At 41.1% G+C, this 17057-nt stretch overlaps 1 protein-coding gene across 4 annotated transcripts in view; it reads right to left on the minus strand.

The window, feature by feature from the left end:
- Nucleotides 1-17057, minus strand: part of PDE7B (phosphodiesterase 7B) — a 170935-nt gene that overhangs the window by 74555 nt on the left and 79323 nt on the right. Inside the window, exon 1 of one of the 4 annotated variants that reach the window (XM_030446748.1) lies at nucleotides 6044-6463. The exons of the other annotated variants lie outside the window; for them this stretch is intronic. Coding sequence (XP_030302608.1) covers nucleotides 6044-6281 — 238 coding nt within the window. The 5' untranslated portion in view covers nucleotides 6282-6463. Of the gene's footprint in view, nucleotides 1-6043; nucleotides 6464-17057 lie in introns of those variants that run through there. 4 annotated transcript variants of the gene reach the window in all.

Consider the following 17057-nt stretch of genomic DNA (forward strand, 5'->3'; position numbering starts at 1 on the left):
AGATTGCCAATTTGTCTCCCAGTCGACATATCAATAAAATCACTGTCACTTTTCTAGCACACCAGTAGCATTAACTTCTGCATGCTGGCCAACACCCAACCTGGCAACAACATTTTACCTGCTAACTATATCCTTAAGTCTTCATTCCATACTATAATCTTGTTTTCTTTCTGTTGAGGCTGTCCATAGTTGAACAGCTGCTAAAAAAGCTTCTCCAAGTATTTCTGCAAACAAATTTTGTTTTCCAACATTCACAATAAAGCAAACAAAAAATGTGCCAAGAAGAGTGACCTGAAAGATCATTCAGAAATTGAGACATTCAGATAATTTATTCTGCAATGTTTATCCCTGGTCTAAGTCCTATTTCCAAATATCCCAAAACCTTAAAAAATCCACAACAGAAAATTTACACAAGAACAAAGTGGAAGTAAAAATTTTCACCCACAAAACAAAGAAAGGGTTTGGCTGACAAAAACATCAGCTCATTTTTACATGTTCAAAATCAAAGACTATCAATATCCAGTTCAACTTCTCAATCTGTATCTCATTTTTAATATACTTCTAAAGAGTTAGGTGCTAAAGAAGGACCTGAATTTGAACAGTAACCATAATTTAATATGTCAGAATGATTTTTTTTTTTTTAAATTTTTGGAGCCAATTCTTTAAGTAGAAAAGTATTTCAGAAAAAAAGTAACTCCAAATCACATGTACTATTAACTCATGTACAGACAGTAAACTGGAGAAAAAAGTCTTTTTATCACTTGGTGCATACACACATAGGAGAAGTGGTACACATACAGTCAGATTTCACTGTTCTTAACAAGAGCATCTCACACAGTTCCACTGATTTAACCAGCTCTTCACAAGAATATGGAAGAGCATATTTCCTTTTCTCAGGAGCTGGAGTTTCAACACAACATTCAGAAAGCAATCAAGGTTGCCACAGGTAGCTTCAATTCTATCAAATTCACATTCTTCACCCCTAGTAAGTGTGATGGATTTAACAAGTTTCAACATAAACTTTAAATGAAAAAAAGAAGAAAAAGAAAACCTAACTTCAGAAACATAAAGCAAGCTGCCCTTCTGCCTGCTGTGCATCTCTCAGTAGGACACAAATGAAGCTATTTTCAAGCAAAGGAAGAGAACAAGAGACCAGTCAGATACTAAGACAACGCATTTGATAGCTCCTGCGTTTTATTTACCATTAGGATCTACACCTGTAGCAGCTACATGCTCGACATCAACCACACAAAATTATGAGCTTTCTATACTGTTAGCCAAAACCCCATTTGGTTCTTAGTAATTTACAGATTCAGATGTTTAGCATGTTACAATTCTTAATTATTGCAGCAGGACTACAAAAGCATGCATGAGTTTCAAGACATCGCAGGTAAATATGATTCAGCAAAGTACACACTGGAACGGGTTGCCCAGGGAAGCTGTGGATGACCTATCATTTGGTGTGTTCAAGGTCAGGCTGCATGGGGCTTTGAGCTACCTGGTCTCATGGAAGGTGTCCCTGCCGATGGAACGTGATCTTTAAAAGTCTGACTCAAATAATTCTGTGATTCTATAAATAATGATGGGAAGCGGAAGCATGAAGTTTATTTTAACATGAACAGCCAAGCTACTGCACAGCATGATAAAAGTTCTTCATCACAAAAGAAAAATGAAGTAGAAGGTGCTTTTCCTTGGATATCACAGAAGAACTGAGTCTTGTGAGGTCTTGTGAATAATTTTAGGGAAGACCATTAAGCCACCACTAAAGAAGCACACACGATTCAACTCTCACCTCTCTACTAAGGTTATCACAAGATTGCTCAGCACATAGCTGTAAGGTTTGGAAGAACACAGTCAGTTTGGACAATGGCAAAATGTTTGAATTAATTACTGAGATGGAAAGGGAACTATGTTGATTGAAGAGAAGAAGTAAAAGGACACACCAATAATTGGGGGAAATTTTCTCAGCACCAGACTGTAATAGGAGTAATGTGTGGTACTGCCTGCAAAGGGACTCATCAGTTAACAATGAGCATGATGCATGCATGAATCAGAACCTACATTTGTGAGAAAACATCTACAGACAGAAAGAGGTAGGCAGAAAAAAACCCATTCAGTTATTTCAAAAAACCCACAGAGATCAGTGTCTCAAAGGACCTTGATAATTCTAAGTATAACTGCACCTTCTCTGAAAGTCTTGCATGCCTGCACATGTGCAAGACTCAAACAGTACAGAAAGTCTCACTGGAGTTATCTGGGATGATCACTGTAAAAGATTGCTAATACTCATAAGGAAGACTCTTGGAGGCAGACCTATACTTGTTCTCCAACTAGCTTTGTTTAATCAGCAGAACTGCTGCAGCTGAACTCCAGAAGAAGGTGATAAGAAAGTTAGGGTTATAAACAGAACACAGTTCCTTCCCAGTCATCAACATGGTTTCAGCTAAGAATTATTCAAATTAATCAACAGTAATAATATCAACACATGCTGTCACTTTATTCAAGTAAACAGCACTGTCTTCCAAATAGTCTATTTGAAACACTGTAAGGAATGACACTGAATTATACCCATTTCTCTCACAGGGCTTTTCAAATAATTAAGTTCCATTATTTCACTTTTTTGCTATCAAATGGCCAGTTTGAGTATATGAAATGGCTTCTGTCCCAGTCATAGAGAGTTTTCACCAAACCACAGTTTTGTGCTGATTTGGTCAGGAATTGAAACAGGGGAAGAAAAAAAAAAGAAAAGAAAAAAAAAAGTTACTAAGCAACAACAGGGCAGGAGCAGGAGAAAGGTCTGCAGTCTTAATTGATACTAACTTTAGAAAACAGTGCAGCCATAAGAGGGTTTGAGATGTGAATTTTACTGCTTTGGAAGGAAAACAAAATCACTAGAAACCCCAGGCAGGCACCCTCTCCAAGATCTCAGTTCTTCATTCATACCAGCTGTATGCTGCATGATGGATTGCAAACACTTTTTTTTTGTGGAGAGATTGAGGAGCTTATTCTCAGTACTGAACTAGAAGATGAAAGGCCCAGATATAGCTCTTACATTTGAGAACCCAAGACACACAGGCAGCTTTGCTTTGTAGCAGCTCTCTACTCCTACCTCAGGAAAGAGGAATGTGGTATGAATTACAGCTATATAGGTCCCCAAGACATTGCCATCCACAGAACTGACATCATGCTCAGATATAGCTATCCTTCCCCTTCACCACCTATGGTTAGGAGGGTTCTTTCTTCCTAGAAAGCCAGCCCAGAGCAGAGTCCAATCTCTCAGATTAGGACAAGGGAATTTGCTTAGCTAATTCTCATGCAAGACAGAAATCCTGACAGTTTCCATCCAGAATCTGTATCTATTTCCTCCTTGTCTACTGTAAGCAAAGTAGCTTCATGAGGATGTGATAACAGAACATGAGTTATCACATGAACACTTACAAATTTAAATGAAAAATCCCTTGATGTACAAAGTGCTGCAAACTCTGCTACTAAACAATCAACCTTTATTTGCCTAGCTAGGAGCACCCTGAGCAGAAGTTATTTCCTTTAGTTTCACCTGAAGAAAACCAGATTTCCTAGGCAGCACTGATTTTTTGCAAGATACAAGTTATATATATATATATATTTTTTTTTTTTTTTAAGGAGCCAAACACATACAAAATGCCAAACAACACAAGGCTGATTATTCATACTACTGATCCTTCCAAATGATTATCTTTTCTTCCCACTTCTGCATTGTTTTTTTCTTTGTTTGTTTTGCACTTACTTAAGTATACTAGATTTCAGCATTTACTGGTTTTCCCACATACTCCAATGTAGTATAAGTGACTGAAATGAAACCACAGGAGGGAAAACTCCTAGGATTACTGTTGCTGAGGAGGAAAAACCAGCAACCCGGGTCTGGTTCAAACTGTCTGATGATTCGTACTTAAAGTGTATAGAGCTAACACTGACTCTGCTTTGAATGGTACTGGTGAAAGTCAGCTCAGCTTATGAAATATGACCTAGCACCACGAAGAGGACTGTCCCTTCACAGGATACGAGTAATAGCCACTTGAGTAAATTCATCTTACTCATATCCTGCTAGTGGACTAATCTGTCTCTGTACATTCATGCACGTTTTTAGTTGCCTCCAGGAATCTGAAGGTAAATCTCATTTGTTACCTAATGAAATTAATTTCACCAAGATATAACACAAGCATACTGAAAAACCACTGCTGCTCATACATGAGATGTAACCAATGCAGCATTCCTTATGTTCTGTTTGATTTGTGTCCATCGCTGAACATTCACCATTCACCACACAAACCTCAATCTCTCTGGTTGGCTACAGTGTATTCCCAGCTGAGTTGCTCCAAGTCTTAAAGAACAACTTGACCTCTCCTTTCTTTATCCACAACACTCCTACATATTATTCTTTTAAACCGAAGTGACTCCCAAAGAGTGGAATGGCAGGCTGTACCTTATTATTGGAGCCTGAGAATTTATCTTTTCTTTTTAAAAATAGAACTGAACCATAATTTCTTAGTTTAACTGCAAACATCTGAAATAATGCACACAATGACCTTAGTAAGCATTCAAAAGTGATACACAGATACTTACTTACTATTTAAGTTTATGTTACACACACACAGGACACGGACATACACTCACATGTACTTTGAAATACCTGAAACCAGAATATACCACATAATATATTAAATTATTCTGGTACAAAATACTGCAAATTATAGGTCTTGATAAAGGGTACAGCAAAGGAAGATGAAAGCATAATCTTTGAAGAATGAGTGCACAGGAACAGTTTAGTGACCAGGCTGCAGAGGAGAAGCCAGAGTTGTGAGGTACACACCACACAGTTTCAGTAAGTTTCTTAAATCACTGTGGTACGACGACAGTAGAATAAGAAAATTACCAATTGATAGTGAGAGAATCAGGCCTGACTTTGAAATAAAAGGTTTTGAAGGAGGCAAGAGATTCCCTCCAAGAGAAGGCAGGAGGTTTTGAACCATAAGCGATGTGCAGCATGAGATAAGATGCAGTATCAACTCAACAGAGTTGATTAATTAAGAAGTACCATGCCAACATGACAGCTCATTCCACACAATGAAAATGCACTAAGTCCACCCTGGACTTCGAGATGTGTTTGATATGGTCCTGTATGGCTCCACGAATGTGAGTTAGGAAAAAATCTTAACATGCAAGATTTATATATTTAGTAAAAAAGCATGTGCTCTTTTGCCAGTAATATACCACATTCTGAGAGAAAGTAGTGGGATGGGGCAGTGTTACTCCAAGAATGGGACTCAAGCTTTTAAAACTAGTAGCAAACAACACACAAGTCGTAAGGGTGTCACGCCGCTTTGCAGATGGGAAGCACGGGAAGATCATGTGAAAGGAGCCAAGCACGCTCAGAGCTGAGGGTGAAGTTTGGCGGCGTAAGAGAAGAGGCCATGCACATAAACCGCAGCGAAACTAAGCGGGAAGCCCTCGGCGATGGGGCAGGGGAAACCACCCCCGCTTCCCCAGCTGCCTGGCGGCCCCGTATCGCCCCTCCGCCCTCCTCACCCATCCCCATAACCTCGATGGTGCGGCAGCCGCTGTGGAGCTCCGTGCAGGCCAGGGAGAAGCTCCCCCGAGCCGGCACCAAGCTCAGCTGCCCCGGCTAAGGTCATCCTCAAAGCCGCGGATCTGATCGCTCTAGTTTTTAGCTAAACTTTTACCACCCCGCTTATAAAAGCGCGCAACAGATTGCAGGGGAGAGCGCCAACAGCAAATGGACCTAGCTTCAGATCCAGCAGAAACTCTGCGTGTGCGTGTCCGAGGGGGGAGAGCTGCCAAAGCACGTTCTTAAATCTCGACGCTCGTAGGGCAGCGCTCCCCGGCCCCGCGCCTTCCAGCCCGCACCGCTCCAGCAGCCCAAGGTCCCGGCGGCTCTATCCCCAGGTCGGGACGAGCAGGCTCCGGTCGCGGCTCCCCCGCCAGCCCCGGCCCCTGCCGCTTTTTCCCCCCGGCTCCCCCGGGCAGCGGGGCAGGGGAAACCTACCTGCCGAACCGCCCAGGGCATCCTCGCTCTCCAAAACCCCTCTGTGCTTCGCCCCGCAGAGCTCCCCCTTGGATTTCCAAACGAACTTTACCATCTTGATCATCTCGGGCAAGTCCCAGGCCAGGGTTCCCTGCTGATAACCGGGCAGGCTGCCCATGGGAAAGGGCACCGGCTCTTCCCCCGTCCTCCTCCGCCTGCCCGGCTCTGCCGCGGGGAAGAAGAGCTCCAGCACCGGCATCCTGACCCGCGCCCCCCGCCGGGGAGCTGCAGCCACCCTCCGGCCCGAGCAGTCGCGATCGGCATCCAGAGCGGGGCGGGGGCTCCTGGACGCCCACCCGCCACCCCGCACAGGGGGCGCGCCTCGGTCCCGGCCCCGGTCCCGGCAGGAAGGAGCGATGAGTCCCGGACGCCGCGCTCGCCGCCCTCTGCGCGCCCTTAGCCCGCCGCCAGGCGCCGGCAGCCGGGGCGAAGCGGCTGGCGGGCAGGCGCGGAGCAGCCGCTCATGCCGGTGCGGCCCCGGGGGGCGGGGGCTCGGGCCGCTGCTACCAGCGGCGCGATGTGGGGGCTGGCGCAGTCCGGCAGCGGCAGTCGGGGGGTAGCGGGGCTGGGCGGGCTGAGCTACCCTCACGCCCCTCAGTGAGCCCAGGAGGAAGGTAGGGAGGAGGCGGTTTGACTTTATCCGCGCCGTGATGCGGTGGGGCAGCCTCCACCCGCCACCACCCCCATCCCCACCCCCCGCCCTCCTCATCGCCAGGCTGGTTACGGAGCCGGTGGGGGTTTTGGCCTCTTAGTCAAAGCCCACGGTAACCTCGGTTGCCCTTCGGCCCGGGGAAAGGCGGTGATTCACGCCCGGCCGCTCGCTGTAGGGACGGGAGCTGGGATGGAGTCCGCTGGCGGCTTGCTGTGCCCCCGGCTGCTCCACTTTCGGGCAGCTACCCGAAGGAAAGTGCCCAAAACGAGCACTCAGAAGGGCGGCCAAGGTGCCGGCGTTTGACGGATCAAGTTGCTGAAATTAAGGGTTTTGGGAGGAGGGCGCAGGGACTGCCCTGGGTCCTCATCTCTTTGGCTGCAAAGCTCCACCTGAGTTGGGTTCACGTTAGGACACTGCCTGGTGGCAGCGATCGCTCACAGACTCCAAGGAGTAGACAATTACTCCTCGCTAATCTTTAAAAAAACAAGGCAAGGCTGCCCGGGACAGTGCTCTGCCTCACTCAGAGGTGAGGCGGAGTGCCGGGGTTCGGCTGTCGGCGGCAGGGCCCGGGCAGCACTTCCCGGAGCTTCCGGGGCACCTTTGGCCGGGCAGCTCTGCAGCACCCACCCCGGCCCGGCTGTTCTGACCACGAGGAGGGGTCTTGCACTCTTCAAAGATTTTGTTTTGCCTTTATACATCATATCCTTTTTAGGTACTGGTTTGTCCTCCAGCACTGAGCTGCCACAGCAGAGGGGTGGAGGGTGGTCTCTTGCCCCAGCGCTTAGTTTTCAGTGAAATGGCTGAAGACTTATTAGACGGGATTTTAATGGGCACGATAATAATTTCTAGCAGGCATCGTTTACACATTTTTTACTTTTGTGTTACATTCGATGTTCTTCCATTTCTCAAACAGGCAAACAAGCAGATGATCTTTGTTCAGAGAAGAAAAGGAGAAAGGAGGAGAGACTTGAAAGTTACCAATCACCTTTACATTTAGAAGAAAGGGTGCACACACCTTCCCTCCTCAGGGAAGGAAAGGCAGGGGAAGCTTGCTGTTTCCCCTCTTCTAGGATCCTCTGCTATGCTTAATGTTACTACCTCAGATTGATGACTGTAATGTTTGGCAAATACTGGCCCTACTTTGACTGCAGGCTGTAGTGCCACACTGTCAGCATACTACGCTTTCAGGTGGCTCTGTCTTTAAAATTGTGAAGTGCTTCCAAAGTATTACACTATTGTTGTTGTACTGTTATTTTGCAGAGTCCTCAGCATCAGGATATCCTCATGCTTGGAACAAAGAGTTTAAGAACAAAGAAAAGATGATGCGCAGTACAGTTCATTAACACATGAGTGCAACGGTTATAATTTTGTGAAAACCCAATTTTTACTGGTTTAAAGTTCATATGTATTCCTGTGATATTTTAGGTTTTCATATTAGTGTTGTGCAATTGCTTTTTAAAGCAATATGATTCCGCTTAGACAGGGATAAATTAGGCAACCGAAGTCCAAAAGATGTAGAAGATTAAGACTTGCTTACTGGGCAAGTTAAACCTGACAACCCAACTATTTTATTTTTCTAAGTTTTTAGCTACAAGGAATTGCACTAACTTTTTTTTCTTTTTCTTTTTCTTTTTTTTTTTTTTTTTTTTTTTTTTTTCTTCTTTTTTTTTTTTTCTTTTTTTTTTTTCCCCCAGTCACTGGTTTTCTTTTCTTTACCTCTACATTTCACTCACCCCAGCAACCTTCTGAGTTTTCAAAATCTACACTGCCTTTTCATGTCTTTTAAAGTGAAAAGTTTTGTGCCAGCTGTAGTTGGGTCACTTGGATGTGTACCTGCCTTCTGGATAAGATCAAACAGTCAGAGTTGAAGCGTTATTGTAGCTGTTTTCACTTACAGTTCTACAGGTGCAAAGCAGGAGGCAAGTCAAAAAATCAAACTTGAACTGTGATCTGCTGTTACAGTTTTAGTGTTTCAAGAAGCTATGTATTAAACCTAACAGACAGCATGTATTTTTTTCTTGGAAAATTAGTGTCAGATGAAAGCAACTCTGCCTCCACTATTCAATAGCCTGGAGTTTCCTTCCTCCTCCGTCTCCCCGCCTCCTCCATTTTCTGGACAGTTTAGGGATCAGCAGTTGTTAACGAAAAAAAAATCGTGTAAAAATGTTTCCTGACATTAATGTAAATTAACAAATATTATTCCTTCTAAATTTATGCTTCACAATTGTACTATGATTCAGTGATTACTTATCTGTAATTCATTGAAGATTTTATGTTACTGATTGACTTTTGTCTTTTTTTTTTTTTTTTAATAAGATTGGAGCCAGATAAAAGCTGCTCACAGGAAAGCCTGGAAGATACGTATTTGTATCACTCTCAGAGACTTTTAAGAGGCAAAATTGTTAGATTTTGCAAATTGTTTCTCTGACTTCAGTTGTGCTGTGATGATTTACCCAACTTGAAGATGTGAACTCAGTGCTTTCCATTGCGCATGATAAAAGCCATCACAATTAAAACATGACATACTCCTACACAGCAATGTACCCAGCCATTTGTGACTGCATTTTAAACAGTCCTTGGGCAAGCTCAGCTTCCCTAAAGCTCCTCTTTAGCATGCTCACTTCCAGCCAGACTTGAAGGAAGTCTTTCAACAGGGATGGATGGCTTTACTGCTGCTCAATACATTTCTCTCCAACTCTGAGTCAAAGAGGCTTAAGTGATTACAAGAGAAATATAAATGTAATAGCTCTGGCCTTCATTCATCCTGAGAAGCAATGCCAATGAAAAGAAGAACAGAGTCGGATCTGAAAACCTGACAAGGCAGTGTGTATTTTCACAGGTAGACACGAGAACAGGAAAAGACTTGAGGAAATAGTACTGTGGTGGGAGAAAAGGGAAGGGAGTAAGCTGACAGATTAATAGCTGGTGTTTCATAATTGGTGTCTCTTAAAAAGTTTTACTTGTTTGCTTATTCACTCCAAAGTTATGTACTCAGAGCTGCAGCAGCAGAATTGCATGCCAGATGGTAGAGGAAGTGCCTCGTGTATCTTTCCAGTCTACTGAAGCCTGCAAGGCCGTCATTAACCCACTGCTCTGGTTTTCATTGCAAGTTACTTTCTTCCTCTTTTTTCTTTCCCTTCCTTCAAAGAAAAAGGAGGGAGGAGGAAAGAGAAAAATAAGAAGAAAAGCCATGGTTTAAACTGGCAATAGCACCATCCTTTTGGCTTTGAGCTACCCTGTCCTGTGCCAAATATACTGCCTCCAGCAGCTCTCCCACAACAAATCAGTTCAGACACACAAAAGCTGTAAAAAAAGAATGGTGCAGAAAGATCCTTGATTCTCCCCCTCCACCCTCCCTGTCTTTTCCTTTTGCTTCTCTCCTCGAGCTTCATTCCCCAGCAATGACCTCCTGCTGGCCAGTACTGTGAAGTGATACTCGGACCTCCAGCCTGCAATTCTGCTGACAGCTTCCTTAGAGTACAGGCGACTTTGCCTTTCTGTATTAACAGAGCATTGTAAAGAAGAATTTGTATTCTATTATTCCTCTCACTTCTATCTGATAGCCGATGTTTGAAATAATAGCTCATAAATTACTAGAGTGGCAGATTCATTACTATTGGAAAATTTGTCTATTCTTTCAGCTAACCCCCATTGTATGACAGCTTACTAAGAGAGCATTCCCAAACAGAAACCCGAAAAGATTTTATCTTGTCTATTTGTGTAGTACATTATCAAAAAAAAAAAAGGAAAAAAAAAGAAAGAAAAAAGAGAAAAAAAACCTGAAAAAACACTACCAAATTTGCTAAGGGATTAGCAAACAGTAAGTACTCCAAATGTAGACACTAGTTTCAAAGACTGTCAGGTACTGATTTTTAGAAAGTGTAAAGCATTCATCTTTAAAAGACACTTAAGAGTGAAATCATCATAGTTCAGTAGTCATGTATGGGTAGTATGCCTTTGCCTCTGTCCTAGAAGTTGAAGACTCATTCAGAGACAGTAGGCTGGGTCATTGCCCAGGGTCAGAACCAAGTTAATGACACCATCATATAGGATCAAATTTTAGAAGGCTTCAGGGATGTGGTATTTTTAAGATAAGATTGTGAGTGGTGGGGTACAGTTGTTAAACATGAAGTAAAAAAAATTAAATGTGTTGCATGTTTGCAGGGCAGCCTTTAAAGGGAGCAGCAGAGAAAACAAGTATGCAAGTTAGTAACTTCCAGGAGGGACAAGGGAGCTGAGTTCCTAAGAGGCTTGGAGAATATGACAGAAGAAACATAAGCAGGCAGAGTTATGTGAGCTTGCAAGAATTTTTCTAGTGACCTCCTGCAATGTTTCTTTCATTACTTTAAAGTCTTAGTACAATTTTCTTATTCTTTACATCACATTCAACTCATTCCAGATGTCCTTAATTTTTAATTTAATTTTTACTAATGAGAATAATTACTCTTAGTTATCTATATGATAGCCATTACTTTATTAAATGTGAATAATTTTGTATTTATTTGGGGGAAATTGCTATGTCTTTGCTCTAGACTGGAGATACTACATTCTACAAATTATCTCAGAACTTTCTGTTTCCAACTCTAATTACTTTGAATTCTCAACAATTTACTCAAGGTACAGAGTAGGAGATTTTTTTAAGCTACTACCATCACTATCAAGAGTAGTGAAATGAATTTCTAAAGGAATGGTAGGATGTGCTATTTATTATGGCCTGATCTGTGCACAGCATCACTCCTTGAAAGCCTCACCAACTGGGAAATGGTGAAGACAGATAGTGGTGTTCTCTGGGTTGGCAGTGATCTTTTGGTTGCTCTCAGTCAGACTACTTGGAAAAAGGTTCTGGAAATGGAGGAGGAGTGAGGATTGCTTGAGCTCTGGAGGGCAAGGAGCCAATTGCTTTTTCATTCTTAACACATGTGAGATAGCACATTTTTATGATTAACAATTTGTACCACTAACTAAGCAAAAATGCTTGTGGTAAAGGAATAAACAGAAGTCCGTAAGTAATTGGAAACAGTGAGGTTGTGTAATTTTTCAGTTGCCTGCTTTGGAAATTTCAGTATATGGAGTCTGATGCTTAAAAATCTCCCACAGTACATGGTGAAATTCTGTGTGGCTTTAAAGGAAATAAGAGATAACTGAGTCTTCTCACCATTAATTTATTTCTTCCCTTGATTCTCACATACAGCTGAGATTTACCTGAGCCAAAGTAGAGCCAAGAGATTTAGGCAAAACTCAGTAGCATTCCAAAAGAAGCTGTTACAAAGTGATCATTGCAATGGTTTTGCACTAGATGCTTAATAATGAACTATGGTAATGGATTGGGAGCTTAAGAACACTGTATGTAATTGAAAACCTATATGGAGATCAGGTAGGCAGAAAATACTAACTTATTTAAAATACAGTGGAAATACCCCTATAACTAGAATAGCAGCAGCATCCTGAAGAGTTTCTTTTTATGAAGAGGTAAAAAAAAGACTGAGTTGAAAAAGGGACTAACCATATGAGAGAAGCATATCCTTTAAATATATAACTAGTATTAAGTTACTGAATATTCTCAATGAATTCAGAAGTGTTACTGCCATTTTTAAAGTTGAGCATGTGCATGCATACTGTCTCAGTTGGGAAAGAAGTTTTTTAAAAATTATGGCAGCAGTTCAAAAGATGAGTGTTGTACCACATTTGAAATGTTTCTTCTTTCACCTATAGTCTTAATAAGATGCATTAGAGGCTGTATGGCCTATGGTATATTTGCCCCTTATAATAGAAAAAAAAGTCTTGCAACTGTAATTTTGTTTTTTCCTACATTTTGAATTTATAAAAAGAAGTGAGTAGATGAGCAATCTGTATTAAGTGATATCTAATTTACATTTGTGTCAAATAAAGCATAGTACAGTAAAAATAAATAGGAGATAAATATAATGATAAATATACAGGGTTAATAGGGCTTGCTCATTTACTTGTAAATCAGATATCACAAGATCTAATACTTAGTTTTTCTCTGTAGCTTTCAAAATGGAGAGGAAATATTAATTTACCAGGAAAAGCAGCACTATTTAAAATAAAGCTAATACGTATTTCTTAACTTTTAAAAGTTGTTAGATATTTGATGGCCACTCATATTAATACTACAGAGTAACTACTCCCCATTATTCAGTTTTTGCCTGGTAAATTTAACAATTAAAGATGAGTTCATCTATGAGCACGATGTAACCTAGACCCCATGATAAGCTTTAGGATGGTATAAGTTAGGGATAGGTCTTGTGTGCATACCTTGCTCAGATCTATTCCTGTTTCCAATGCGAGTGTAAACTAATGCAGCTGAGTTATATTTTCCTTGATGCCATGCACGTTCTGATTGCAGACCTGATTTTAGCAGTGTTTAAATACACTTGATACTTTGGTCAGGTTAAATAGCTTGGCCACTAAATTATAGCAGAACAAATATTTTGGATGAATTATCTATGGCATTTAAATGCCATTTCCACATTTCTGTTCATGTAATTACACTTTGTCTTTATTCTGTCAGCACATCAGCTTTCTGATGATGTCCATACCCCAAAGCTGAGGTTATTTGCCTTCTCACAGAAGTGCTGTGGCTTCATTTCCCTCTGCATTTGCACGACAGCAGTGGAGTTTGCTGCAGAGATGGACAAGAGACACAGCTGGGAAGTCGTGGGAAAGGTCTAACAGTGATGTACAAACACCCTAGTGACAAAGTAAGCTCCCTCTGACCTAGTTTCTCATGACTGCAAAATCAGGCCATATTTACAGTAATCAAGCTCCTTGCACTTCTTACAAACACATTTGTGTAAATCAAGTCCCACCAGTGTCAGCAGCCCTGGAGCTCTGCTGTCACCACTGTGCTGGCATTTTATTACTGGGCTATCAAGCCCCACTGATAATCACGCAAACACACCAGCTCCTTTCTTCACTACACCCAAAATGTAGACTTGCTGATGATGCTGCAGAAAAGGGAAAAAATCTGAGCAGACAGACTAGGAGGAAAAGCTTTCTTTAACTGGTTAAAGGCATCCACTAGACCTGCAGATGGAGAGGAGGCTTTCTGGAAAAGCTGTTTCTCTCAAATATATTTGGGCAGGCTGCTCTCAGTAATGCAGTTCCAGCTGCACTACACTTTCCAAGATAATCTGACCATATGTAAAACCATAAATGTTTTCCAATGTTTCCTAAGATATCTGTTATGACATGTGTTTTACTTTGTTTTCAGTCCAGGCAATCACACTTTATTTTGTTTTGCTCTGCTCAGCTCTTATGATAGCAATAGTCATTTAAGCACATAGTATTTTAAAGATACATTATTGTAAAAAATTCCTAATAGATCAAGGTCTTTGTAAAAGAGGAAAACATTCAGGTGATTTTGATAAGATGCTCTTTCAAATACTGTACTTTATACAGAATTTTTTTTTCCCCAGACCTTAACCACACATCAAAATATGAGCTTCAGTCATGGTACAGACATCATAAACAACTTTTCTATCAGTAGCAATGTGGTTTCGGATAGTCAAGGCAAAATTTCTGTCTCCTTTTCCTTATCTGTCCAATACTAGGGACTCCATTTGTCTGTGCTTGATATGATTTTCTGACATCTGCATTATAATATAACAAGTCAGTTACAAGAGACCACTGGTTACTTAACCTCACAATTTAGATTTTTGGGTTACTTTCTTTAGCTTGCCTTCTGCTGACAGAGATCCTCTAGAAACAACAGCAAAATTATTTTTAGACACCTTTTGGTGGGATGAAAGAGCTAAACATAGCAGTGATTGCTCCCACCACCATTTTTTGCCACCTGCAATTGCAGTCTGAAGATGCTTAATCCAGAATCCAAGCTCAGATCCTTAGAATGATTGCTACCTTCTTCTCTCTATAAAGAATTGGAGAAATTAGCCAAATTTCTTGGCTAATGGAGACACACAGCAATCTCCTTCAGTTAGTTTCTCTGAATGTGACCAGAACTTTACCAAGCCACAACTTCCTTGGGCAACGTGTTCCAGTGTCACACCACCCTGCTAGGAAAGAATTTTTTCCTAATGTTTAATCTAAACTTCCCCTCTTCAAGTTTGAAACCATTTCCCCTTGTTCTCTCACTACACACCAGTGTAAAAAGCCCTAAAATATCTATGAACCAACAGTGGTAAAGAAACAGCTTTAGCAGCTCTGCAGTTAATGCCCTTTCCTGTGGCTGGGATCAATGGAACACAATGTACTGTGGTAAGAAGACCTGGCAGAAGTTTCCCTGTTGAAGCAATTATGTTAAACTATTACACTAAACTATTACACAGAGATGAATCGGAGTCAAAGAATGGTAAAAGAGAACTATGTACATTCAGTATAGCTGTTTACTATGGTTAACTATTTACTATGGTTAATTACTTTTATTTTATTAAAAAGTGCAAGCAGCAACATTTATTAAACAGGTGATAGCTGATCTAGATAAGATGAAAAATACTAATTTCATAGATTATATATTTAAATCTTAAAGACAAATAGAAGTTTTCCTTAACACGTACATTGATTTTAGGTTATTTTTTGTCATTTACCTGCAGCATAAAGCTAAATATAACTTTCCCAATTCCTTTTTTAAATTTTATTACTAAATGCCAGTTTACCTCAGTGTGTGGGGGGTCTAATCATTTTGGATTAGATCAATTCTGTTACAGACGTCTGTGTGGCTGGAGCCTTGTTTTACTAGATATTATGCAGACAGGTTCTAATTATCATTCAAAGGTCAGTGTTAGAAGCAGGGAAACTTTCACAATGCTGACTTTAGATACTCAGCTTGGCCACTGACTTAAAGAGGAATGAGACAGTCACCAGGGTATAGTTAAAAGTAACTCAATTAGCTGCTACTCTGAGTCACGGTATCACAGAGCCTGTGTTTTCCGTTTGACTCAAAGAGGAGCCATGGGAAAAGAGATGGATAATTTAAGCAGTTGAGTTCTAAGCTGATGTTTGGATAGGCTGCTTACTCCCTAGATTATAATAAAGCAGACTGGCAAAGCACTGGCAGAAACCAAGTGCCCTGAATGATGACAATTGCCGGTTTACAATTGTTTAATAGAATTCAGCACATCTTTGGCAGAACGCCAGCCAATCAAACTTCCCTTCTTTTTGTTTTAAATGTTCAAAACGTTCCATTGCTTTCTAAAAAAAATAAAATAAATAAATATTGGAGGCAGCTGTGCGCCTCAGTTTCTGCAGAGATCAGAAGTGGAAGGATGAGAACAGTGCAGAAGGTGATATCCCTTGGTAGCTTACAAGGAGGAGAATCTCATGAGAAAACTCTGTTCTCAGGTTTTCTGTTGGATTTCCAAGATGGTAAGATAAATTGAAACAGACATTCAGAATTCTAAGAATTTATTTTTTTTTAACAAAGTGAACTCACTAAAGATTTTAGGTTTGCCTGTAACTTGCATAAACCTATCAGCATTATTGCTTGAAAAGTATAGCTTTTGCAAAGTCAGACTCTGAAGCTCTAGGAAACAGCAACAGTAATGGCTACATGGATATTCATAAGTTGAGAGTATAACCAAGCCATTTTTTCCATCAGTTTTCACAATATCCAGTCTTATTCATATTCATACATTCAATGTATTAATGGCATTCACTCCCTGCCCCTCTCCTTTATACAGCCCTTATGGGAACATAAAGGAAGATGAACTGTCCCTTTGTAAGGGTCTTATATTTCTACAGATGTCAGCTCAATAGTATTCAAGACATCTGCCACACACTGCACACACACTTGACAAGCAATGCACTTTTCTTCTGAGCAGTTTCAAATTCAGCTCCCTGCTCTACCAACTTGCCTGTGTAATACTGAAAAATTAGCTTTAATCAATCTGGTTATATCTAAGCTGCTTGAACTCAGGAGTTCCTCCTGGTTCCAGGGTTGGCGATGTGAGACAACTCAGGGCTGGGATAAGATCTGGAGCCTGTTTCTCCTCTGTCTTGCCCCTGTTTTCTCTGGGAAGAAGTCCAGGGATGTAAGCTGCACTGGAAAATGTTGGTAAATTAGGAAACCAAAACTACCTGGCTTGTAGTATCTTATGCTTGCCACACTGTATAATTGTAACTATTTTCTTATAGCTAATATGGAAATTGTGTTACCTTTCTTCAAAGGAAGAAAACAAGAATAAACGTTAGGACTAATGAACTTTTAGCATACTGTATTATCAGAGGCCTTCTACCTCTGTTTAGGTACTTACACGTATTTTTAAGGAGCTGGTCTTAAACACAGTTATTCTAGACTATCAAGTTTTATAACTATCTGGTCACCCTCAGGGCTCAAGTGAAACT

Source organism: Calypte anna, chromosome 3, assembly GCF_003957555.1.
Source record: "Calypte anna isolate BGI_N300 chromosome 3, bCalAnn1_v1.p, whole genome shotgun sequence".
Taxonomy (NCBI): Eukaryota; Metazoa; Chordata; class Aves; order Apodiformes; family Trochilidae; genus Calypte; species Calypte anna.